This window comes from Metarhizium robertsii (assembly GCF_000187425.2).
Source record: "Metarhizium robertsii ARSEF 23 chromosome Unknown MAA_Scf_6, whole genome shotgun sequence".
NCBI lineage: Eukaryota > Fungi > Ascomycota > Sordariomycetes > Hypocreales > Clavicipitaceae > Metarhizium > Metarhizium robertsii.
This window is the reverse complement of record NW_011942204.1, coordinates 1,833,381-1,857,917: the sequence shown is the minus strand read 5'-3', so window position 1 is coordinate 1,857,917 and position 24,537 is coordinate 1,833,381. Positions and strand designations below refer to the sequence as shown.

Genomic DNA, 24,537 nt, shown 5'->3' with positions numbered 1-24,537 from the left:
ACCCTTGTGTTCCTGATCATGATAATTATTAAGTACATTGACTTACTGTTACTGTTAAATCCCACACCCATTTCTCAATGGCGAGCAAAAAGCATTCCATGCTGCAAAAATTCTGCATCAACAGTATGTAAGGACCTGCACGAGAGGGGCCATTTGTGATCACACTGTGCCGTGTTCGGCTGCACCTCCTAAAAATCAGTCTAGTGTCCACCAGACATCTCCTGGTCTCTGCATTCGTACATTACATCGCATCCAAGATGCTTAGCACGAGGAATAGACAATGGAGCATGAATCAGTACCATTAGTTACATGTGGACAAGCCGATGATGGCACAGAAACACAGACGCCCAAGACGCAATTATTGGCGCAACACTTCGCGAACCCTCCAGCCGAATGCTCGGGGCCGTCTTCTAATCGGGTCTTCTACTCTTCTGCACAATGGACAGCGGATGGCACAACAATAATCACGGGATCTTCTGACAATTCTGTCTCGTCCTTTGTCCTGCCCGCAGATTTATTGGATTTCGACAGCGGCACTCGCCAATTGGAACCCCAGGCGAAAATCAAGTTACCTGAACCAACTCAAGTCATAGCACCTGCTCCGTTCTTCTCCCTGTCTGAAGCGGCTTCGCAAACATTCCTTGTTGGGTGTCGAGATCATCCTCTGCATATTTATCATGCCTTTCCGGACGATCCTCGCTCTGCCCCCATCGGTCATTACAAGTTAATCCGGCACGAAACAGAGCAGTACATTGTACCAGCCTCACTGGTATGGCCGTATCCCGGCACTCACTTCATATGCGGTTCTGCCAACCGTCTGGACTATTTTGACGTATCGCGTCATGGATCGGATGGACCTGTGTTAACAGTACCTACCATCCCCTCCAAGAGGCATATCTCCAAGGGACACGGGGTGGGTATGAAAGGAACCGTTTCCGCTCTGGGTGTCTCACCCCCGGATGTTAATGGGCATCCTCTTGTTGCTGCCGGTACATGGACACGCTGGATGGGATTGTACGATCTCCATCGCTCGGACGGCGCAGTTGCTAACTGGCGAATATCGGAATCCGATTTGCCAGGTTCGTCAGACTCCTATGCCGGACAGGGAGTCGTACAAGTGCTATGGAGTCCCTGCGGTCGCTACCTCATCATCAACGAACGACATGCGGATGGCTTATTGGTCTACGATATTCGAGGTTCGGGAAGGTTGCTCAGCATCTTGGCTGGCCGAAAGAATTTGTCGCAGCAGAGACTGAACTGTGACGTCTTTCCAGGCAGCCAATACGGGAACGGAGGTTTTGAGGTGTGGGCTGGCTCTCAAGATGGCTCTGTAATTGTTTGGGACCAAGTCGGACTGACTGCAGCAGAAATGCAGCCGTCATGGAGTTGGAATCCTCATAATTCTCCGGTCTGTGCCTCAATCTTGCACAAAAGCGGATCAGTTGTCGCCACGTGTTCTGGAGGTTGGGAGCATTCCGATGTTAATGATGAATATGATGCTGTTGATGCGTACGCTGCGCAGGGACGGAGCTGCAAAATTTTGGAGGAGTCAAGTCTTAAAATTTGGTCGCTCGGTGGCGGTGTGGTAGGGTGACATGACACGACGTGAAATCTTCACGGGTATTCTGGTAAAGGATATTTCTCAATAAGGGGCAAGACAATCGCAGCTCATGGATGTTCGAAACTATCGATTTGGTGCTTACGGATTAGCAAGGCACGGTGTAGAGGATGTTGAACATACGACCCCAGTCGAAACTACCAACACAATACTCTTATTAAAAGGTACTCTGGGTGCAGGCTCATGAAGACGGAGGCAATATAAACTGCACTTGAGTTCTATCAAAGAACACATAATAGTGAGGTTTAACACCTGTGCCTAATCAGCTCATCGTCACAACGGCTTGGTGCACTACAACCAGCGACATAGCTCCGATTCACTTCAGTTATCTTGTTTGTGATCATCAAGTCATTGACATAGTTGGTGCAACTGATCTCCTCCACTCCACAAGCAAGAGAGTTATAACGGCTGGGGAAACTTTTGGGCCCCTCGACGATGATACCCTGCTCGCGCACCGGAATTTGTCTTCCAATATATCGGACTGATCCGTGACCTCGTGCATCTTCTGGCCAGCGCTATTACGATCGTGCCTACCACGACTATTGACGAGTGCCCAGAGCTGGATTGCCTCTTGCTAGGTGGGCCAAATCCTGCATATTTTGGATTGCACCCGCAATGCGACGGCTTCATCCGTCGCCATGTAGCTGCAGGTAAGCTGTTTTTCTCATCTGCACTGGAACGGCAGACCTTGCTTCCACGGGCGTCCTGGATGGCAACTATCAATGCCGTCGAATACAATACCGTAGGACTATGCGAGGGAGTATATTCAACTGAGTTTGCTGGGGGGTTGCAATATTAACGACTTGATAGAATGTACAAAGGCCCTGCCCAAGTTTACGGATCGCACTACTAAGTTGCTAACTTGAAAAGAAAGCAAACAGCGTGGCTTTATCTAAATCACCAGATCCCGCGGCCGGGTCTCGCCCAAGCGCAGCCACTTACACCACTAACCCAAAATTGCAACATGATCAGGCACGAGAATACATGCTGATTCGCGCCGTCCTCCTTACGGACAGGTAGCCGGAGACATTTCTCTTCGTCCTCTTGAGACAAACGCATGCGCAAGATCTTGATTTCGATACCAGCTCAACTGATGGCCCAAATCACAATATAGGCCTAGCAAAGTCGTGTAAGTCGTGTAAGCAGCTTGCCGCAATCAAAGGTGCGCCAACTCACTTGACAACCCAAATAGATGTATTATTCCAGCAGAACTACTGGTTCAGCATCCTTCAGCTACCTTTGCCTACTTATGCATTAAGCTCTCGGCATGTCCCGCCGTTGGGACACCGGCGCAAGTAGTTACGCCGGCATGTCATATAAGCTTCGACGCCGCATACACATCCAAAACACAAGGCCTACGTTTACTGTTTCTCTGTCGTTCTCTCTCTTTACTCTTTATTCTTCGTTTTCTATTCTTTTAATATTCCACCCCTTATCACCTACTGGGCAACAAAATCGCCTCAAAATGCACCTCATCCGGGTCGTGCTCGCTGTGATGGCCCTCGCCGTGCCAACGTGGACTACACCACCGCCGGCTGCATTCGGCCACAACGGCACCGACTTCCTCCTCCGCGGCAAGCCCTTTGTCATTATCGGCGGACAAATGGATCCGCAGAGAGTACCATTCGACTACTGGCGGCGAAGAATCATCCTCGCCAAGGCACTGGGCATCAACACCATCTTCAGCTCCATCTTTTGGAACGAGATGGAGCCGGAGAAGGGCAAATGGGCCAGCAAGCAGCCCGCCAACAACCTCACCAACTTCTTACATATTGCCAAGGAACAAGGCCTGTATGTGGTCCTCCAGCCGGGACCATACGTCGGCGGTGCTCGGGAATGGGGCGGCCTGCCATACTGGCTCTCGCGGATTCCCGGCCTCAAAGTACGAAGCTACAACGCGCCATTCCTCAACGCTACCAAGAGCTACTTCACCCGGCTGGCCAAGGACCTGGCCCCTTGGCAAATCACAAAGGGAGGCAACGTCATCATGGTCCAAATCGAGAACGAGTACGGCTCCTACGGCGCCGACGTGCGGTATAAAGAAGCCCTGCGCAACATGGCCGCCTCCCTCTTCGACGTGCCCCTGTACACCGCCGACGGCAGAGACAAGCTCTTGCTCGAAAACGGCCAGACCTCGCGTGTGCTCTCCGTCGTAAAAGGCGGGCCCCAAGGGTTCCCTCTACGAGACGAAGCCGTCACCGACAAGTCGTCGCTGGGCCCCCATCTCGACGGCGAAGCACACATCTCGAAACCACTCCAATGGGGCCCCGAGGCAAAACACCACGCCATGGACACCGACCAACCCAGTCTCGTCGAGAGCTACATCCGCAACCTGCGCATGACCCTGTCGGCCAACAACTCGCTCAACCTGTACATGTTCCACGGCGGCACAAACTTCGGCCTCAGCGCCGGCTCCCTATACACGGGGAACAGGACGATCCCCTGGGCAAACAGCTACCACGACGAGTCCCTGCTCGACGAGGCTGGCCGCACCACGCCTCTCTACCACATCCTCCGCGCCGAGATTCTCAAATACGTCCCGGACGAGAGCGCCCTCCCCCCGCCCCCGAATAACCTGCCGCTCATGCAAATCGACGAGGTCAAGCTGGAGCCCTACGCATCCATCCTCCACACCGTCACCTACACCAAAACCCGCAAGATGCCAGTGTACATGGACACGCTCAAGCAGGGACAAGGCCTCATTCTATACGAGCACAAGGTGCTCGCCGCCGCAAACGGCACGCTCGAGGCCGGCGACCGCCCCCGCGACAGAATCATTGTCTACGTCAACCGCCAGCGCAAGGGCATCATCGACAGCTTCCACGAGTGCCCTGCCACCGTGAAGCTCTCCCTGCAGGCAGGCGACATCCTGCGGCTGCTGGTCGAAAACGCCGGGCGCACCAGCCACTGGCGCAGAGGATCCCGCGAGCCCAACCTCATGGACGATCCGTTCAAGGGCATCAACGGGTCCGTGACGGTGGGCTCGTCCGTCCTCCGCGGCTGGAAGATTCGACAGATCCCGTGCAAGGAGCCGCCGATCCTCAAGAAGCCCATCGGGGGGTCGATCCAAAAGGGAATTCTGCCCGTGTACTACAAGGGCAAATTCAAGGTTCCGCATCTGGGACCCGACGATTTCTACTCCGGAATGGACACGTACTTGACCATTGAGGGGGGCACCAGGGGTATCGTCTGGGTCAACGGCTTCAATTTGGGTCGGTACTGGGTCTCCGGGCCGCAGCAGTCGTTGTATGTGCCGGGTGTTCTGTTGAAACCGGGCTTCGCCAACAAGATTCATGTTTTGGAGCTCACACCTTGGAATATGACTTTGACCGCAAGAGGGGAGACCACGAAGAGGTGGGAGAACCGTCCCGACCCGGAGGCGCCACAATCATGATGTGATGATGATTGCTTTATAGAGTGGTGACCTCAAATGCACGACTCAGAATAGGACGACGTCAGGTGAGGGGGAGAATGGACATGAAATAAGATCGTGTATTTGCTGCTGTAGGCCCTCAGAGAAACATCGTGCTTAAAAATATACAATTAACAGCCTCAAATCCCAAGGGGGCCTCAACAAAAAAGCTTCTGTTCTGTCTGTATACCGACTGACTCGACGAAACCAAATTTCCAACACTAACCTTTGGAATGATTAATTACTCTGATATAATGTCCTCGTTGGTGATGACCTTTTGAAAACCATGTTGTGGAACGCCATGTCCAGTGCTCTTTCATCCACGATAACGCCTCTGCTCCACGCCAATAGCAAGTTTTATTTTAACCCAAGCAAAAGAACCCAAAAGCAAGTTCGTTAAAAAGGGGAGGGGGGGAAGGGGTGCTCCCTTTGGATTACATCCACGCTAGGTTTCTGCTGCGTCTCCGGTTCTGTTGCCAGAGCACGCCACCACCACCGCCTCTGCGAGGCCCGGGGTATGTTGCCATGTGATTTCGATTTGCTTCGACATCGCTGTCAGATTCTATAGCCTCCAACGCCGAGTTGAATCCGTGAGAAAAGTCGTCGAGCTCCCTCGTCAACGGGACACGGTCAGAATCATAGTTGGTGTGCCCACTTCTCGTAGCCACCGCGTCTATAGTATCGTGGCTGTATGGTTGCACTCGAGGACTACCCGAACGGCCACTCACAGCACTAACACTATCTGAAGTGCTTGCGGCCAGAGTGCTGATACCGGGGGTCCTATTGCCGGGTGTGCTATTCCCAGGGGTGCTGTTCCCATAACCGGCGTGGAATCTAGCCTCGGAAGCGTCATGCGAGGATGGGAGTGGCTCAAACTCGCGATGTGCTGCTGGTGCCATTGACCTACCATGCGTGTCAGTTATTGCCGTGCTGCGATGACCTTGCCAATGAGCAATGAAACTTACCGGATGTATCTGTTATCCTTCTCATTTCCGGGACCACGACGGACGTTGCTCGACTTTCGTCTCCACAGAAGGAAAGCTAAAGTGGCGATGGCAAAGACGGCGGCAACACCGCCAACAGCGCCTCCAATGATGGCTCCGGTATTCGTCGAGCTACTTCCGTTGCTGCTTGGTGCAGCACCGCCGTGAGTTTCAGACGGCTCTGGGGGTTTGCCACTAGCCACGGGCGACTCCAAAACCGTGCTAGAGTCCGACGTCCTAGATGGCTCCGAGCTCAGCGTAGCAGGGCTTGACAGAGGCGTAACCGTCGCAGTCAATTTAACGGAGATGGTGGTAAGGTCCAACGGTAACCTCCCCGATGCAGTCAGAACGACGGTTGTCGCCAGTGGAGAAGCCGAACCGCACCCATACTGGAAATATCCTCCCTCAAACATGTTCTTGTAACATACATTCTTGCCGCGACATGTGTATATGTAGGGATCGGCCACGGTCTGCGGCCCACTGTTCCGGTCGACGCATCCCGTGAAGATTCCAGCGTTACATGGTCCTTTATCGGGACAGCAGCCTATAACTCCATTCTCGACATCGGCGGCGCAGTGAGAGCCTGCTAAACATGTAGCTGGCAGATTGGGATCACCTCCTATGTAACCACAAATAGTATTAGACTCCCTGCGCAAAAGCTCCAGGGGTGATGCGGGAGCTAGTGTAGCCAAAGGCCAAGGCCTGACGTTGAATGCGCGCGCCTCGATGGTTTTGGTCTCTTGCGGCAGCACGTTGCCGGCCACCAAGCTGCACAAGGTGGAAAATACGAACAATGCAGTCGAGGGCGGCGGCAGCTGCGTAAAGAAGTGATTTGAAATCATTTTGCTTTGTCGATGTTTTCTTTCTTGCGTTGCGAGCCGTTGAGCCCTGCGGTGGCGATGCGGTGTGATGCGATGCGGACAGGGTCGGCGCAATGAGCTAGTGGAATAATATCCAAGAAGGGGATTCGTGATCCAGCAAAGCGCTCATTGCCGACGCAAGGCTGCGATGTGGGATGAATGATGACGGAGAGATTAAAAAAGCAGCCCAAAAAAAAAGACAAACAGGAAACAATGGGCTGGGGGCGTGCACAAGGTAATAAAGACCGGGATGGAGAAAAGACGACGAGTTTCCAAAACGCCAGGCCGGCCCAACCAAGATGTCGACTGGTACGGAGTGCATGTTACAATAGGCTGGTACTCGGCACGTATCATCCATATCGCTTGGCAAGAGCCACTGGCATGCCAACCACATGCAGCAGCACGACCCGACAGCACATACGGAGTACGTAGTACTTAAGTACATTGCACCAGAGTGCAGGGTAATAATGGCTGCACATGTCAACGGTGCAAGAATTCTTCTTTCCTTGAATGCATGCTTTTTCCTGCGTTGCCTGGGGCGCCATCAGCCTCAGTGCCATGTTCCACTCGGCACCGACTGCCCAGCAGTGCCTGCACTGGTACTTGAGGTACGTACTGTTCCCCCAGGGCACGCTTCTTTGTCCCTGCCTCGGGTCGACGTGCTTTCCGTTGGTTTCCCAGGATGGTGTGTGGCACGGCGTTGTCGCCAGGTGCTGGCTGTGTTGGTGGACGAGGGGGATACGAGACCCTGACCGCCCACCGCTCTCGCCAAGTCGACCAGTAATAAATACATGATGGCTGGGCTCTGGCTACGCACTCTGGCTTATGTACGTCTGGTGATGCTGGAGCATGTCCATGTCCATTGCTGGGCAGCCTGCGCTCGAATATTGCATGCTGGTTCCATACTCCGTACTCTGATGCAGCCTGGCGGTTGGCGGCACGTTTACCTCTTCCAAGTTAGTCCTGTTGTCTGAGCTCACCGGCCATCCATTGCTCCCCATTGCTCCCTTTGTCCCCAGTCATTGAAAGTCGGTCTGTGCATGGGGCCAAAAATATCACAATACTATCATCACGGACCCAACAGGGAAACAAGGAATGCGAAATGTGGAATGTCACGCTATAGACGAAAAATTAATAAAAAAGAAAAAGTAAAATCCAAGAAAATAGCAGGCCAGTACAGGGGCTGCATCCTCGACAGAATTCACCAAAGTCTACTAAGAAAGCTACCTAGGTATTTTATTAGTTACTCCATACAATCAATACCCCGTACTCGGCACAGCGATTTCGTCTCGAGCTCGGGGTGAAAACCTGCTTCACCGGCCTCATCCTCATCCACCATGTCCATTTCCTTCCCCCGCTCTCCCTGTGGTTCCTGTGACAACCACAGCGTCGGCTTTGCTGTCCAGTTCCTGCCGAATCCAGCCACGGCTGCAGACGCTGCGGTCAACTGGTCCAATCGATACCCCCAAGATGGCGCGGGCCTTGCATTGCAGACGTGGCCGGCCGTAATGCTGGCGTGCGGCTGTATTCTGCAACGGTACCGTTGACGCGGTGTTCTAAAGTTGTTCGGATTCCATTCTGCCGATATGCCACTGCATGCAACAATGCTAATACCCCATGTGTGCGTGTCGACGAGTTGGCAGGGACTCGGACATGAGCATCGCCACCAAGACCATCAAAACAAGCTTTTTGTGGCGCAGTCCAGATGTCAACCAGGTGCCGATGTCCACCACTGCCGGCACTCTACTCCGTATCCGTAGGGCTAAAAGACTAAATTAGAATTTGGCTGGCATTGTGGCTATGCGCAGCCACAGCACGTCTTATGCGGGGACATTTATCCGATCACCAACTTCATCCAGCACACAGTTCAGGTTCAGTTCAGTGGTCATCTCGTCACTGCGCCATGATGCAAGCCATCTTTGGCAATGCCACCCGATTCAAACCCAGGCTATCGTATACAAACCAGATATGCCATCCTCACCCGTTATGCGCTCTCGACCAGTTGGACTCGCTGCCGCTCTTGTATCGGCCATTCGCTCTCGCTGTTTGCTCTCCGAGTATCCTCGAGTGCGATATTCTCAGTATTCATGTACTTGCCCGCAGACTGCCCCTTCTTTGCAACCTTCCTTTGTCGCTTCTCTTCCATCTTCTGCCGCCTAATCACCTTCTTCTCCGCCCGCGTTAATCGAGGGAAATCCCCATCTGGCCCCCGCAGCACATATCCCGGATGCATGACATTAAGCGCTACAAGTGCAACCAGCATCGGGAACGCATCCAGCAAGAAGGGCCATGTTTCCTTGCCCAACATTGGATTGTAGTGATTGAGGCCCGGACCAAACTCGACCAGTCGGAAAACGATGCGCGTCTGCGACCGCTTTTCCGTCAGCACACTCATTTCCCAGCACCAAAATTACAAGCTATACTCACCACAATCATACCCAGCACGAGAAGCATTGTCCAGATCAGCCAGCCCATTCTCCCTACTCGGCAGCCCGTAACCCGCCGCATCTCCCAGTAAAAGGACACCGTCATGCCCGTGAATACAACGACAAACCCGAGCTGCAGTCCAATGCCCGCCGTGTACACCCTCATGCCGACATTCTTCACCCCGGCGGCGGAATCGCCAGAAAGCACGCTCCCGCCTACACCCTGAACTATAAAGCAGACAACGTCCAGCCATACGAATATCACTGTGAGCCTGGTAGCTCTGATGCCCCAGATCTTCTTCCCAGGCAGGCCCAAGTATACCCCCCTCGCAACCGTCATGTAGGCGAAGGCGTTGATCCCTCAAAACAGTTTATACGTCAGCGCGCCATGGTTTTTCAGCTTCCCCTTCCACAAAGTAAAATCACAAGGGGACACACGAACAACAAGGACCACGTACACAGCGGCGCCAAGAGAAGAAGCAGCTGGCCCCAAATCACAAACTGCACTTGTTGCAGGTCGTGCGCGCCTGCGGTCCGGATACCAAAGGCGGCTGTTTCGCAGGCCCCTCCCATCAAGAGAACCCACGCAAATGTCTGTCCCGACATGGTGTTAGTACGCTTGTGCGTCACATCTAGGGTATTTATTGCCAACGTGGAATCGAACCTTTTTGAGGACAATTGCCTGAACCAGGTGGACCGCAGTCGAGAGGCCGAACAGAACGGCAAAGGCCATGTTCCCGCCAAAGCTCGGGTCGTATTCGTAGTTTGAGCCGCAAGACCCGGGAGGCACATGGCTGTATTTTCCTGCCGCGGCGGCGGTACATGTTGTCGTTGAGCTGGCCGAGGATGAGGCGGTGCTTGGCCCTGGTCCCAAGGACGGCGCTGTCACCGTCGCCATCCTTGTCCTGGATACAATAATGCTGAGTCTTGGGAATCCTGTAGGTTGCTTATGCAGATTATCGGGCTGGCGTTGTATTCCTGCGCATACGGAAAACATTCCTTTGTTGACTTTGGCAGTATATAGACGTCTGGTATATTTCCTAGCTTAGACTCCTTTATAAAAGTTTGTAGACGAAAATACACGTGGGCGAGTCTCAGCTGCGTCACGAGAGGCTTGGTGGAAGCTGGGGAACATCCACAGAGCATAATCGCCTCGACTATCAAGGCTATTATACAGCCTGTGACAGGATATATTTATCTACTGACAAGTATACACCAATATGGTACAGTATACTATAGTATAGAATGCAATAGCCAGACACCTGATCTGGTTCAGTATCATTGGCCCTATACTGTAGGACGCGTCACCGGAATACATCTCCTGCCAACCCTTGGCCAGCGTCAGACAACCGTCCGTCATCACGGAGTCCAGCCGAATCAATGGCGCTAATCGGTGTGGCGCCGCATTCGTAGCTTCGTTATATATAGAGGATTCGTTACGGGATGATTGATAGTTGGAAATTTCCCAACTGACACTGCGCATCGATGGTGGTGGGTTTAGGCTACGAGAGCTGGAAATAACCAAGCACTTACAGGAGAGGCCATAGCGATTCGCATCGAGAACCAAGGAATATGTAATTGGCAAGTGACAAGGTGCTCAACAAGATACAGTGGATTGACTTTCTTACAGACATTCTACACTTCTTCCATGCCCACAGCCAAAAGAGTCCTATCATGGCTGGCCTCATGATGATGTAGGCCGTGACGCGTCGTACTGTCGCAAGGCGTACGCCTGCCAACCACACAGCCTCTGTGCCACAGTCCTCTAGTTCCAGCCAGGACCATCACAAGCTCACGTACCCGCATGCGGAGTGTCGTCACCAGCAGATTTGGTCTGCATGGCGATAACTAGGGATGTAAGCTGGTCAATCTTCTGGTGCAGTTCGGCAACCTGGCCCTCCACACCCTTGGGCTCTTCCATGTCATCCCCGTCCCCGTCCCTTCTTTTCCCGTCAGCTTTTAGAAGAGTTGACTCTTGCGACAGCGAAACGTGTTGTCTAATATAACCAGATGACGATCTCTTGTGCACCGTAGACCGACTACTCTTCTTTGACTCACGCGGTCCCCTGAAGCCGGCGTACTCGTCATTATCCTGCGAGTTTCGTCGGATGTACTCGTACAGCCTGATTGCTCCAACAATGGGCAAATGTGTGGCGCGGAGAAGGACGATTCGTCCTGCACGGAATTTGCCGACTCTAGGTAGGATGAATCGTAAGGGCCGAAAGATGACAAGGGCAATCAGGTTGAATGGCGGATAGAAATGAGTAAGCCGATTACTCGTTGATGCCTCCAGCACATAAACACTGTACACATAGAGATACTCTTCTCTTGCCTGCGTGATAACACGAGAAAAACTGTTTGAAAGCATACCGGTAAGGGACCCCTGCAGGAGAATAGACGTCAAAGTAATAAAAATAATCATGAGAGGCGGCCCAAAAATAGGGTCAATCTGATCCATGATGTCGAATCCAACGTAGCTTGATCCGAAGAAGATTTTTGTCAAAATGCCCGTCATTCGACCAAAGCTGAAGGTATCACGACCAACAAGGGAAAAGGTGGTCAGGAAGCCAAAGTAAACAATGACAACCAATACCATAAACTTCACAAAGTCCTTGCCCATTTCTTTCAGACAAGGTATCAAAGTTCCCCAATACGGGCTCAAGCTCAAAATAGAACAAATTCGTGGCATCATAAAAAGAGCCTCGAGAGACAAAACATTGAAGGCCATCTCGTTCATCGCAGCATTGTGTTTGGCAAGCCCGATGACTCCTAAATTGGTGGTCAGTAAGTGCAATACTCAGTCAATAGTAGATCCAAAACCTTACTAAGGCCCGCAAATAGAAATCCAATCAGGATCATAATCATGTCAAACGCGTTCCATATGTCTGTGGCGTAGAAGATTGAACCGGCATCGATCCATTCACTCAGTTCATCGTAGAAGAAGGCGGCTATCCAGATAAAGAGAAATACTTCTGTCAGTGTGATGCGTGTGTCGTCACGGGTGATGAGAACCGAGTAGTAGAGACACAGAAAGACAACGAAGAAGAGAACTTCCCAGGTCTTGAGATACTTGGGCACACGGAGGCGTGAAAAGGGATCTGAGGTGTGGGGATTGTAGTATCGTGGTTTTTTCACAGAGTTGACCGAAAGAGTGTCCCAAAATACAATATCGCCGTTCCAAATGCCAGTAATGATCTTCTGGACTACATGCTGACTCAGAAAACGCTTTGCGTTGGCAATTGCGGCAATCTCCAGGGCATTCAAGCTCTTAAAGGCTGATGTTGGGTCTGCCTCGTCGTCACTCTCGTCGCTCAGATGTGTCAGGCGTGAGAGGGAGCTTAGCATCTTTGTCCGCTCCCTGGCGCTTCCAACAACGATGGTTGGCAACCCCTCGTCAGAAGAGTTTCTACGAATGAGGAGGGGGGAGGTTTCTCCAGCCTCTTGATCATGGCTCGCCGGTTGCGAATGATGTTCGTGCTCCGCGGCCACGGGTATCTCGTAGAGGCAAAAGTCGACAGCCTGTCTTTCGCTAAGTCTGGTGAGAAATCGCCACGCTGTAATCTCGCAAGCAAACGAGCGAGTCTCTCTAAGACTCAAGTGTTCGTTTGCGGCAGCATAATGCCATTTGAGAGCGCTGTTATGCGAGTGTTTATTAGCCCAATTCAAATACCGTGGAGACGAAGACAAAGAAAGGCGAGGTCATGTGCGGATACTCACAGCAGGGCATTCACAATGGCAGGGTTGGTGCAGTTCTGACCGAGGTGGTCAACCAAGACACGAACACAATTTCCAGCTTCGGTGGTCCTTAGCTGCTCAAATGTGCTCGGCAGCTCGATGACGTCTGTGAAGTAGCTGAATGCAGGAGCAGCGAATTAGCACAAAGTTGAGGGTATGACTGCAGCGAACACAAGTACCAACAGGGAAAGCTTCTTGACCACGTCCCGAAAGGAGTCGTCCTCGGCAATGTCTGGCATATCAAAGTCATATCTCGCAGACATGGGGCTGAGGTCCCGAACGGGCTGCGGCCGCATCCTCAGCCGGATGGGCATCGTATCGGCTGTGGGCGACACAAAAGAATATAGTACACGAATATCTCGAATGGAAATGGAAATGGGACGATGGAGAGAAGTGAGCAGTGACGAGATGGTGGCCGGGCACGGGGTAGAACCGCGGAATCCACTGCCGAAGGCAGGTCTGGTACCGTGATGTCTGGTCAATACATACTGGTATTATTACAGTGGGAGGTGTATACTACTTATCTCTTCACAAGGTCCGTCACGGCACTGGCCAATGCGTCGCTCCTGCCAGGCCGTTTTATTACCTGTGGAACCAGGGGGCAAGCAGACGCCACATGGGAGTTTTGTCATGGTCTACTCGGTACATGTAGAGGCTGGGGTAAAATGTCAACTGTCGCACAGTATTGGGGGGACAAGTCGTAAAGAACCGTGGCTTGACGACGCACGCCATTTTTTGGTATTTTTCTTGGTGACATGAACTGATTGCTCTTGCGGGGACCCATGAGTGTCACGGGCGACATGTACAGGCGGGTACCTATGTATAATGCCAACGATATATTTTACCCATGGGTACTAGTATTAGCACTCAGTGTTACACCACATGCAGACCCTTTATTTACCCCGTAATACGGTCAATCAATTTACCCCAGGTGAGGTGCCATCAACTGGTTGGCAACTAAGTGGGCTAAGGACCACTAATTCATTGCCAACGGCTACTAGTAATATCGAACCAGAGAGCGTTGAGGTTGGCTCCGGTCCAATGTCAACGTGAAATTGCCGCGATTGCCTCACACTGGGGTTGCTCATTACTATCGACACTGGATACGGAAATGTATTCAAATACCAGACCTTTACTGCATGTCTGGGCATGTTGTTGGGGGGATCCAAAATAAGGACGCCCTCCGCCTCTGGCAGCCCCTGGGGAGCGAGAGGGGCCCAAAGCATAACTGCTGTATACTCAAGTAGATAAGCTTTTGGACAAGAATAAGGCTCAAAGGGGAATGAATAGGGAAGATTGCAACCCTTTTTACGGGCCGGTATAGCACAAGGAGCGTAGGGACATGCCACCTTTTTGATGTCATGCAAGTCTTTTCCTTGAGTTGCCCAAAGACGAGAATCACATACATCTCTAATCAAAGAAGCGCTTTCGCTCCACATGCCACTATGCGTATTATCTAATTTCGGCTTGTTATATAACACCCAGTACAGTCGCTAAGCTGATTCCGTGTAAACCTTGACGATCACATCACCCACGAATAGCTCTGCCAAGACGGCAAACAAAGTTGACGTCTCGAAGCACGTCGTGAGAGCGACGTCACGTTCCGGCTCAAAGTAAGGGCACATTTCGAGGATACAGCCATCACACTGCTTCCATTGACGAAACGCGCTTCGCTTCCTGCCGGAATTCGAGTGAAAGACGAGAGACAGCACTCAGGTACAAGTATCTATATCTATCATGCAAGGCTTTCTACAGCTATTGACGATATTCCTTACTGCCGCGGTGCCTTTGGTCACCGCCACAATGACTAGTTATTAGTGGTTTAATTCTCACTCGCCCCTCGGGGCAACTTACATTTTGATTCCTTGCCCCCTCCTCTTGAAACATCCCACGTTCCTCCGCAACACCCTTGTATTGCCGTGAAGTAGTATAAGTCATGTACATGTGCCCATGCTGACCTAGACTTGAAATATTCCGGGTCTCGGACCCATCATCCATCGCAAAAAGTGCATCCTACTAGCACGTACTCTGTACAAGCCTCAGTGACAGTTGTACCGCCGTCGAGAAACACATGTCTTGCCACGACACCATTTCTGTCCCTGGGAATAGAAAAGCTATTGATGACGATGACAAAGTAGCCTGGCGGCGTAGGCCAGCCATTTTACGCTGGTGTAAAGGAGTGGTGTCTGGAGGATTGCCGCGGACGGCAGGCATCTTTACTCCTAGGTTTTCAGAAAAAACTCATTTCTATTATGAACAAGGGATTCCAAGAAATTTCTCATTTCGGCATATATATCTATCAGAGTTTATGTGACGAAACTCGCCGCAAACTTGCTTTGCGCTTGGGTGGGTTAGATGCATGGCCAAATGCGTGCTATTTTATAAAGAATGCGCTTTACTCGTCGCCGGAGACGACATCCAAATCCCCGGTGGCATGGAGTTATTTATCCCTGTCGAGTTTCCATGTTCTCAGCGATCCGTTTGATGTACCGAGCTACGGCGTTGGTTGAGTCGGCGTGGAATGAACATGCAGGACATGTCGCTCTGTGTAATTTTGGCCCTTGTTTGGAGAGTTGGGACTTATCGCAGTTTGTAAATTCAACCCCTTGCCTACTCTACTCTCACGAGTATAAGAGCAGAATCTGTATAATCCTTGGCTAGTTGACCATTTGTAAGCACACATAGAGCATGGTTATACAATACAATACGCCATCGTGCTTACGAGGCGTGTCGCCCATGTGCCCGTACAATTGTCTCTAGTTTTACACGCTTCAAAGTTTCCAACGCTCCATATGTAGAATTTCTATCCAAAGTTCAAAAATAATGTGCTACTACCTGGATGAACAGATGAAAAACGCCAACGGCTGAGGACCAATGATCGCCCAAATTTGGATGCTGTTCCATGTTCACAGGGTTTACCACTTCGTATCTCCTCTCTTAATTTCACCGTTCACACACCTCTTGACCCAATCCCAGACCGTGTTGTGCCAGACAAGAGAGTTTTCCGGATCAAGCACCCAGTGTCCCTCATTTGGAAAGATCAGCAACCGACTTGGTACGCCATTTCCCTTCAGAGTGTTGTAAGTCGCAATGCCCTCAGTAATAGGACATCGATAGTCTTTCTCGCTGTGAATAACGAGAGTCGGCGGCGCGTTTCGCCAGTTTCGTAACAACTCGGGCCGAGCAGGGTTGAAGCGTTCAAAAGCCATGGGCCGTTGCCAGGGATAGAGAGCGCCTTCAAAATTTCCGCCCTCATACAAGGCGTCTGTTTGCAAAAAGAATGAGGGAAGGTTGAAGATTCCGTCATGCCAGATCGCACAGCAGAACTATTTGCGAGACATGTATTAGTCACGCACATCGGCAAAATAGCTTGCGGCTGCTACATACCCTGTTGATGATCTCATGTCCAAGCATCCAGCTAACCATGTAGCCACCGTAGCTGGCTCCGGCAAGCACTGCTTTGTCCTGGTCAAGATAAGGCAGCTTTTCCAGATAAGTTATGAGATTCAAGAGGTCCTGAAATGGTCGACCACCCCATTCGCCATTGATCCCTAGATTTAGGCCAAATTAGCGAGCGTCGGCTAGCACCAGGATAAGCCAAGTCATACTTCTTGCAAACTCAAGACCATAGCCCACGCTTCCTGTGATGTTGGGACAAACTATTATGTACCCCTGTTCTGCCCAGGCAGCCATGTTCCACTCCATTCACCAACCAGTCAGTGTGAACTTTGCGGATAAAACCCAAGTGTAGGAATACGACTCACCCTGGTGCTCCAAGCATCATCCCAAGAAGATATCGGTCCACCGTGTGGCATCAATACCCACGGGTATTTCTTATTTTCATCAAAGTCGGTGGGCCGCAACATGAAACAGTGAACACATATATCATCCGCTCCCTCATACCAGAACTCTGTGACCATGTCTGGGGATAGCCCGAATTTTTTACTTTCACTAGTTGCTGATGAAAGGGTTTTGACAACGGCGGCCTCGGACACATTCACAACTTGCCAGAGGCTACTGTCTATGAAGCTGGAACCGGAAACCAGAACTTCATCCCAATTATTATCTTTGAGTGGATAATACGCGGATGCACTACCATGCTTGAAGAAAATGTGCGGCATCTCCCCATCCGCAAGCTTGAGCTTCGACAGAACAGTTCGACCACAGTTGGCACTTGTCATGATAATGTTTTCAGAGTCGCCAGCGAACTCGAACCCTTTGGGTGGATCGTGTTCTTTGTCGCCGCCACCCCATGTCGGCGTGACGAGACTGAAGGCATCAAAGGCATCGAGGGAATTTGTCGACGCCAAAAGCAAGCGAGAGCCATACTCGTCCCCACGTGGAACATGAAGAAAGCCAATCATGGTGCCATCAGGAGAAAACCGAATGTTAGACATGATGCACTCATTAACGCCTGATGGCAACTGTATTCGCTTGGGTCGTCCGGTCGGTGGTAGGGTGAACGAATCAAGTGGCACAAAATACGCTGAGCTTACAGCAAATTCTCCAGGATCCAGGACTGTTCGGTCCTGTGCAATAAAGACGGCGCCTCTATGAGAAATATCAAAGCTTGACAGAGGATCTCCAACGTCCAACATTCCTCCAGGTGCATCTAGTTCGTGACTGTTGACTAGGTTGAGGAGATGGCCTGCAAACTCCCACTTGCCAGACGAATCCTGTTGCAGCTTATTGTACCACAAGCTATAGGGCTGTTCATTCTGCAATGAGGTCCACTGTGATGCAAATTAGAAAAGAGGTTGGCGAGCGACACGTGCTGTCATCTGGCGCTTGAACTCACAGATCGAACACGCGCCCCGTCAAAGATGCGGCCTGTGGAAAGTTTCTGGTGAGCCTCTTCGTTGTACAGAAGACCATCATCATCAACCTGACCAGTAACCATGAATACGACAGATCCGTCATCAAGTTTCTTAAGTTTAAGATTTTCAATCGGTCCATTGAACTCGGCGATGGGCATGTGTTCCCAGGATCCGTCTCGTCCCTTGGCCACAATGGCTTGCGTTCGGCCCTTGTCTCCAGACTTGAGAAACAAAATATCATTGGTGCCAGGGACCCAAACGGCATCGTGAACTTTGTCGTCATCTGATATTTGGGATGACTGGCGGGTCTGCAAGTCCATAACACGGACTTGTTTCACAGTTTTGTCACCGAACTTGTGGGTGGAAATCGTGTAGAGGGCCAGCTTGCCATCGTGATTCGGAACCGCGGTACTCCTCCTAGGGGCTCCGATGAGAGTTTCTGCTGTCAACTTTTGAACACGAACCATGATGACTACTTCTGTGTTTCGATAGATTTATCATGGGTGATATTTCCGGTTCAATCTCATTCATGTATGAGAGAGGTGCAGTGGATGTCATATGAAGTTCCACCGAGAGGTGTAAGTAGCCACTAGGCAGCGAACGTATGGTGCATACGAGTATTAGGTACTCGATAGGCCGTGACAGAGTGACACGCAGCTCGGTATATTATGTACGTGTATTTTAACCGCGGCGACGGTGCAGAAATCTACTTGAGTATTAGGCAGCTTGCGCAACCATAAGAAATCAATAGCGGACTGGGTCCAGAATTGGGACATACATAATAGGTACCTAGGTTAGTAGCTATCTAGTACCGATCAGATAAGTACCTACAAGTAGCTTCTCACGGAAGCGTACGCGTAGGTGCCAGCTTAGTGTACGCGTTGGCTCACGCGGCCTGGATGGGCAGTTCGGAATTTGAGGTACAGAAGGCAAGGGCCAATGTTGCCCGTACGCAGCTTTACTTGCTGCTACAGAGCAAGCTCGGACATGACATTGAAACACTTCGAAAATCGAAAGGAAGATGTCAAAATGCTTGTAGTTTTACAGTAAGAGGTGTAGGAAGGAGCAAGGGGAGCCTCAGGAGACAGCACCTGGAGTCAATGATGTCACTACCAGACTCCAGCCTGTGTTGGACTTGCCGAGTGATTCGCTGCGAACGTGTGTAGAGTGGGAGGCAAGGCATCGGCTGTCACAAACTTTATGTCCACCCGTTGGACATCTCGACACCACTTAATATTGGTCCAACGTTAATACATAAAACCGCAGGGTCTCAAACGTGGTCATCCATCCACAGTCATCCTCAAATCCCTGCTGCTGCCATTGAGTTGAAGAAACGGCAGCACGGGGTTGCTGTACCCGGACCTGATGGCACCAGACTCCAGCATCATCCTTTGCACGCCATCACCCCAGGCCGCGACTACCCGCATTCTCGTGTTCAGAATGGCTGCCGGCATGTGCCCAAGGCCCTGGCTCCTTGTCCCCGGAAGGGGCCCTTGCTTCTACCATGTCCGAGTGATTGGACGAGTTCGGGGCCTCTTGTTAACTGGCCATCCATGTCCCGTCTCCGATTTCGGGGAACCCGGCTGACTGGCCGCCCGGCCCGGTCAGCATTTTGAATCTTTGTCGACGCTGGTCCCCCGACGTCAATGCTCGGAGCACTTTTGACACGCTACGTATTTTCAATTCATCTCCAGAAATGTCCTGCAAGCCAGTTTGCTGACTCGCTTCCAAGCACGCCGTACTGCGGGGGACTTGGAGACTTCCTTCGCATTGTTTGCGCGGCTGTGCCTCAGGGCTGAGCACATCATCACCAGGGCGGGGGCGTTACGAAAACCACGACGAGCTTCTGCCTCATCATCTTCGCCAAACCAGAACTTGAAGCGATTCCACGATAAAAGGATTCCCAAGAGCCGCAATGCGTCTGCAGCAATCGTTATTCGAACAGAAACCTCAAAGAAGAAGAAGCTGCAATAAAAAGAGACCTCACCTGGACCAGCCTTGTCGAGCGTAGCTTCTGTTCAAATTTCCAGTCGCTTCGTCGTGCCTTTGTATCTGTGCTGGCTCCTAGGGGGAGGCTTTGGCCATCATGAAGGTCACCAATGAGTCCGAGTTGGCGACCGCCACACCAACCTTGGAACGTGCTACTGAATCAACACAAAGATGGAACACGAAGAACTTGGGATGGAGACTGGCTGCTGATGCTGCCGGTGCTGCGTGCGCTGGTGTTTTGGTTGCGCCAGTCATTTCCATCATTGATCGGTACGATTTTTCAGGATATCTCCATCTACCACCTCACACCATGCTCTAACATGTGAACCAGATCCATCATGGAGAATGCGTCCGGACGCAGTTCCCTCATCGACTCGATCCGTTCCTCCGTTCGAAATTTCATCCTGCGACCCGGACCAGCGCTCTTCTCTCGACCCTGTGCCCTCATCTTCATTTTGTACGGCGGCACATATCTGACAGCCAACGCACTCGACACGGCAACATCCACCGCCACCAACAAACCCGCTACAGCCATCTCCTCCGGCGCAGGTAAATTTGCCGCCTCGTCGGCCGCCAACGTCGGCCTATGCATGTACAAGGACCGCTCGTTTGTCCGCATGTTTGGCCCCGTGGGGGCTCCCCGCGCAGTGCCCTTGCCTTCCTATGCACTGTTTACCCTGCGCGACTGCTTGACGATATTTGCCTCGTTCAATATTCCCCCCCTCCTTGCGCCATATATAGATTCGCGTTTATCCGTCGAATTCAAGAAGCACCTTTCGGGTCAGACTGCCGCGCAATTCATCGCCCCTGCCGCCGTACAGTTCTTTTCTACGCCCCTGCACCTCCTTGGTTTAGACCTATACAATCGGCCTGGCCAGTCTCCTGCCGTTTCTTGGCGTGATCGCTTTGAAATTGTTCGATCCAATTGGCTTATTAGCTCCGCGGCCAGAGTGTGTCGCATCGTTCCGGCTTTCGGTGTTGGGGGTGTAGTCAACTTCAAGGTTCGGCACAGCCTGATGACAAAGTTGGAATAAAACCACATCTGCTTCTGCCGTCTGTTATATAATGGGTCATTTTGTCTACAATTGGCATCTGTTCATGGGTTAGCATCATGAGGCGTTGGGACTGTTGAGATGGTACTGTGTAGTGTGATTTTTGAACCTGTCATCCTCTATTCATGGAGTGCAGGTAGACACCATAGAACGGGAATCATGAAGAAAGAAAATCTCACTTTCGCATCAGGCCACTTGCTGAAGAACGCGTTAATTTGGAAACAAATCACTCGACATGCATTAATAGCCACGGCTGTGTCGTGCTGGTATGTACACTCATTAGGCCCTCCCTCCTAGCCGCGACTTAATCTGTGGTGTATCAAAGTGCCGCCCTTACCAGTTCAAGCCGCGCAACTGGCTTCGTTTCCATTTACTTCGTTTCTCATGCTCATGCTCATCTCAATTCATCAACTGAGTCATCGTCTCCGCCTTCTCCACGCCGTCTTTCCTTGTATGGGCTCTCCCCACCACTCAGCTCATCAGGCATCCAACCTCGTCAAGGTATCAAGTCGCCGTATTCCTAGCAGCAAAAGCAATTCGTCAAATCAGCTTCCGGAACGCCGTCCCCAGACCAAAAGCCCCCTATTTAAGTAGAATCGGACAAGTCGAAAATGTTAAATTACTCCACAATCATCAAACAGAATCCACGCAAAGTCCCTTTACAATGAGTTAAACATGCAAGTCCCCCCAGGTACTTACGAACTGTATGAAGGCTTGCATGCTAGTAAAGAAATTTTGTTGACGGGAACAAAAAGAGTCGAATGCTGCCCCCTTGAAGAGAAGGGGGCGGAAGCTGCATAAGAACAAGTGGCTGGTACAGTGTCGCAAATACATCCGTATTCCAGCTACTAATCATATACCCAAAAAGAGGTGAAAAGGTGAGAAAAACATGTTTTGAGCTCCGTGATCTGGTTTTTTTTTTTGTGTGTATGTGGGTGAGGCTTAGAAATCAGGATGCGAGCAGATTCGTGATAGCATCTCTTATGCAACCTCGACATAGAGAACGAGTTTCTCATGCCGCTCAAGAGCAGAGTCGAGATCCTTGTCGCTCATTAAATTAAGTTTGTTTCCTGTTGGCTCGTCCTTATAGAAAAGTTGTAATTGATTATCGGGGGTGAGTTTGAGTCGATCCCGAATCTTGTCACACAGCTGCTGGTAATCAACTTCGGGCGGTACACGAATAGCGATAAGATCACCATTGTAATACATCTTGACTTTCATCACGGCTTGTTGTGGCTGATTGCTTGTACCCTGTTGTGAGTTGCTCAATTGTCGAGATGCGGCGGGGAATCCGATATAGGCATTTTCGTTCAGGTTGGTTCGGGAGCCGCCGTTTCCAAAACCTTCGGCGGACGGTTGTGAGCCCTGTGAAAGTCGCATGTCCTCATCGGCAGAATTTGGAGCGATCTCATAGTCTCCTTCACGAGGAGCAAAGAACTTCTTCACCAGGTCGCATTTCGAAACGCGGCCTGGCTGGCCGAGAAGATTTTTAACATAGGCATCGAGGTTGTGTAGCCTTGCCTCTGTGATTGCATCGGTGACATAACTGACAGGACCTGGCATGTATGGTAAAGTCCTTTTATTCGTTCCGTCATGACCAGCCTCTGAAGGAAATTGGTTGAGAAGGGCAATCTGGAAGTCGTAAAAATCTTCGTAGTATCGCGAGAGTTCCCAATGTCTGCCATCCTCAAGAACAGCCACGATAACAAACCAATATTTGTCTTCGGCAAAGCAATATCGGGGTATCCAGGCTCTGACTGGCGCGTATACTGGAGTTATTTCCTGGTTGTGAGCATATTGTTGGGACTGGGAAATGCTGTGTTGCCCGGCACGGTGCTGCGTGGGAGATAAATTAGTATATGGGAGCAAAAAAGATGGTAAAAATATCACACCGCGGGGAAACCACCGTGGTGGCTGGATGAATGAGGCCATACCTGTGATCCATTCTGTGCGCTCTGTCTCCCTTCTTGAAGGCTCATACTCTCCATACCTTGCTCAACTGCCCGTTGACCCCCTGCATCAGGGCCCGCGAACTTACCCAGAGTAATGCTGCTATTCTTATAGTTTGCCGCCATCCTCTTCCATTCCTCGACACTCGGAACCCCGGCTCTCTTTACAGCTTCCACTGCGTTGGGAACAACCTCTTTAGTTCTGACATAGCGAATCTCGACGTATGAGACGGGGATCAAGCCAGGACCGCCCAGTCTTGCGATGGGCTTGGCAACGAACCACTCCGGGGTGGACTGGGCGATGATGATGATTTGCTCATTTTTGGTAGCGCCCAACTCGTCTGGCCGCTGGGCCTCGAAATCATACATGACGGTGGCAAAAATTTTGTTGTCAATATCGGTAGACTTGGTACTACGGTGGGTGATTGGTACCGCTGTAGTAATGGGGTGCGGGGCATTTTCGCTGTAACCAGAGTCATGGTCGGGACTCTTCGCGGTAGGCGGCCTGCTATTGTCTGACTGGGCACTGTCTCGCTCGGTACGGCCTAAGGCTTGGAAGAAGGCGACCGGGACGAGGCCTCGGGCATCAGGCAGGGCAGGGTTGCATGCCTCATACCAGTCTTGGTCGTTCTCGCGGCCAATAACGTGGAAAAAATCTCCTTTGGAAAAGCTCAACTCTTGCGACGACTGGGCTTCATAGTCGTACAACGCTCGAATCACCTGCGGGGAAACCAAATGTTAACACTCAAATACTTGCAGGGGGGGGAGAAAGTAATAGCATGGGCGTCTGGAGAAGAGGCAAAACAGGAAAAGGAACGAAATTTGTATCCTAGAATCCGCTGCAACTGTGTCTCTCGATATTCGATATATGCCACATCGCCTCGGGAGGGAATGGGCTGGGTCGTGGGAAGGGGTGTACTGCCAAGGCGAGAGCGGTTCGGGAACCAACCTTTTTGGGTGGGATGATGGCGACAGCAGACTTGGTCCCTATTGAGGTGTGGTGCTGCTTTTCCTTATCGCCCTTGATGGACCGACGAAGAGCCTGTATGAGGGCCATCAAGATTAGCAAGTCGAGAACCTTTGTAGGATATACGGAGTAGTCTGGGTATGTCGGATCATGGCGGCGTGGCAAAACATCTGGGACTCAATGCGGGGTGAAAATGAAAGCGAGCAAGACAAAGCAAAGGAAGGAGCAACTGTGCGCGTAAGTGCTTGAACCGTCCCGCCACGTAGGCAACCGAGCAGGTGCATCTGAGCGAGAACAAGAACGCACGGGAAACGCACGACAGCTTGTCAAGGTCCTCGAGACAAAATGCGCAGACTGTGGCAAAGGTACAGACAGAGGGGGAGTTGTGCAGTGACGAGGGCCGGAATGCAGGGCTGCAACCATGAACCAGACGCGAGCGCAGATGAAAATTCGAGATAAGCATGACGACGCTGCTGAGCAATGGACGGCAACGTACCTTCATCCTGTACGACTCACTCTGCGACTTTGCGGCGAGGGTTGGCAGCAAAACGACAGCAAAGAAAGACAAGTTGTCGCACCGGAAGGGAGAGACGGAAGGGTCCAGAGTAGGAAGCGCAAAAGGTGAGCACTTTGAAGGGGGGCGGCGCAGTGAATTTGCCTGTGCCTGTTCCTCGTCCTGTCCGGTTCGATCAAGCCGCGACAAATCCACTAGGCGTTACTAACAACCAG

The 24,537-nt window shown here is 51.4% G+C and overlaps 8 protein-coding genes across 8 annotated transcripts; 3 read left to right on the top strand and 5 right to left on the bottom strand.

Annotated features, from left to right (window-relative positions):
* Window positions 1-280: 280 nt before the first annotated feature.
* On the top strand, window positions 281-1,594 carry MAA_06287 (WD40 repeat-like-containing domain protein; the record flags this gene model as incomplete). The annotated part of the gene is made up of 1 exon (XM_007824285.1): window positions 281-1,594. The coding sequence occupies one exon, from the start codon at window positions 281-283 to the stop codon at window positions 1,592-1,594; it is 1,314 nt and encodes a 437-aa protein (XP_007822476.1).
* Window positions 1,595-3,083: 1,489 nt separating this feature from the next.
* On the top strand, window positions 3,084-5,012 carry MAA_06288 (Glycoside hydrolase, family 35; the record flags this gene model as incomplete). The annotated part of the gene is made up of 1 exon (XM_007824286.1): window positions 3,084-5,012. One exon carries the CDS (start codon window positions 3,084-3,086, stop codon window positions 5,010-5,012), a length of 1,929 nt encoding a protein of 642 aa, XP_007822477.1.
* A 452-nt stretch (window positions 5,013-5,464) lies between these two features.
* MAA_06289 (uncharacterized protein) lies at window positions 5,465-6,855 on the bottom strand (the record flags this gene model as incomplete). Its single annotated transcript, XM_007824287.1, has 2 exons — window positions 5,465-5,933; window positions 5,996-6,855. The coding sequence occupies 2 exons, from the start codon at window positions 6,853-6,855 to the stop codon at window positions 5,465-5,467; spliced, it is 1,329 nt and encodes a 442-aa protein (XP_007822478.1).
* Window positions 6,856-8,857: 2,002 nt separating this feature from the next.
* Window positions 8,858-10,197, bottom strand: MAA_11349 (uncharacterized protein; the record flags this gene model as incomplete). The annotated part of the gene is made up of 4 exons (XM_011413337.1): window positions 8,858-9,238; window positions 9,301-9,659; window positions 9,758-9,893; window positions 9,964-10,197. The coding sequence occupies 4 exons, from the start codon at window positions 10,195-10,197 to the stop codon at window positions 8,858-8,860; spliced, it is 1,110 nt and encodes a 369-aa protein (XP_011411639.1).
* An 894-nt stretch (window positions 10,198-11,091) lies between these two features.
* Window positions 11,092-13,348, bottom strand: MAA_06290 (ion transporter; the record flags this gene model as incomplete). The annotated part of the gene is made up of 4 exons (XM_007824288.1): window positions 11,092-12,068; window positions 12,125-12,933; window positions 13,017-13,151; window positions 13,218-13,348. 4 exons carry the CDS (start codon window positions 13,346-13,348, stop codon window positions 11,092-11,094), a joined length of 2,052 nt encoding a protein of 683 aa, XP_007822479.1.
* Window positions 13,349-15,949: 2,601 nt separating this feature from the next.
* MAA_06291 (prolyl oligopeptidase) lies at window positions 15,950-18,318 on the bottom strand (the record flags this gene model as incomplete). The annotated part of the gene is made up of 5 exons (XM_007824289.2): window positions 15,950-16,360; window positions 16,422-16,585; window positions 16,643-16,733; window positions 16,799-17,767; window positions 17,833-18,318. 5 exons carry the CDS (start codon window positions 18,316-18,318, stop codon window positions 15,950-15,952), a joined length of 2,121 nt encoding a protein of 706 aa, XP_007822480.2.
* A 1,619-nt stretch (window positions 18,319-19,937) lies between these two features.
* MAA_06292 (uncharacterized protein) lies at window positions 19,938-20,874 on the top strand (the record flags this gene model as incomplete). Its single annotated transcript, XM_007824290.1, has 2 exons — window positions 19,938-20,110; window positions 20,172-20,874. 2 exons carry the CDS (start codon window positions 19,938-19,940, stop codon window positions 20,872-20,874), a joined length of 876 nt encoding a protein of 291 aa, XP_007822481.1.
* Window positions 20,875-21,873: 999 nt separating this feature from the next.
* On the bottom strand, window positions 21,874-23,898 carry MAA_06293 (scd2/ral3; the record flags this gene model as incomplete). Its single annotated transcript, XM_007824291.1, has 3 exons — window positions 21,874-22,661; window positions 22,931-23,561; window positions 23,791-23,898. 3 exons carry the CDS (start codon window positions 23,896-23,898, stop codon window positions 21,874-21,876), a joined length of 1,527 nt encoding a protein of 508 aa, XP_007822482.1.
* Between the last annotated feature and the right edge of the window lie 639 nt (window positions 23,899-24,537).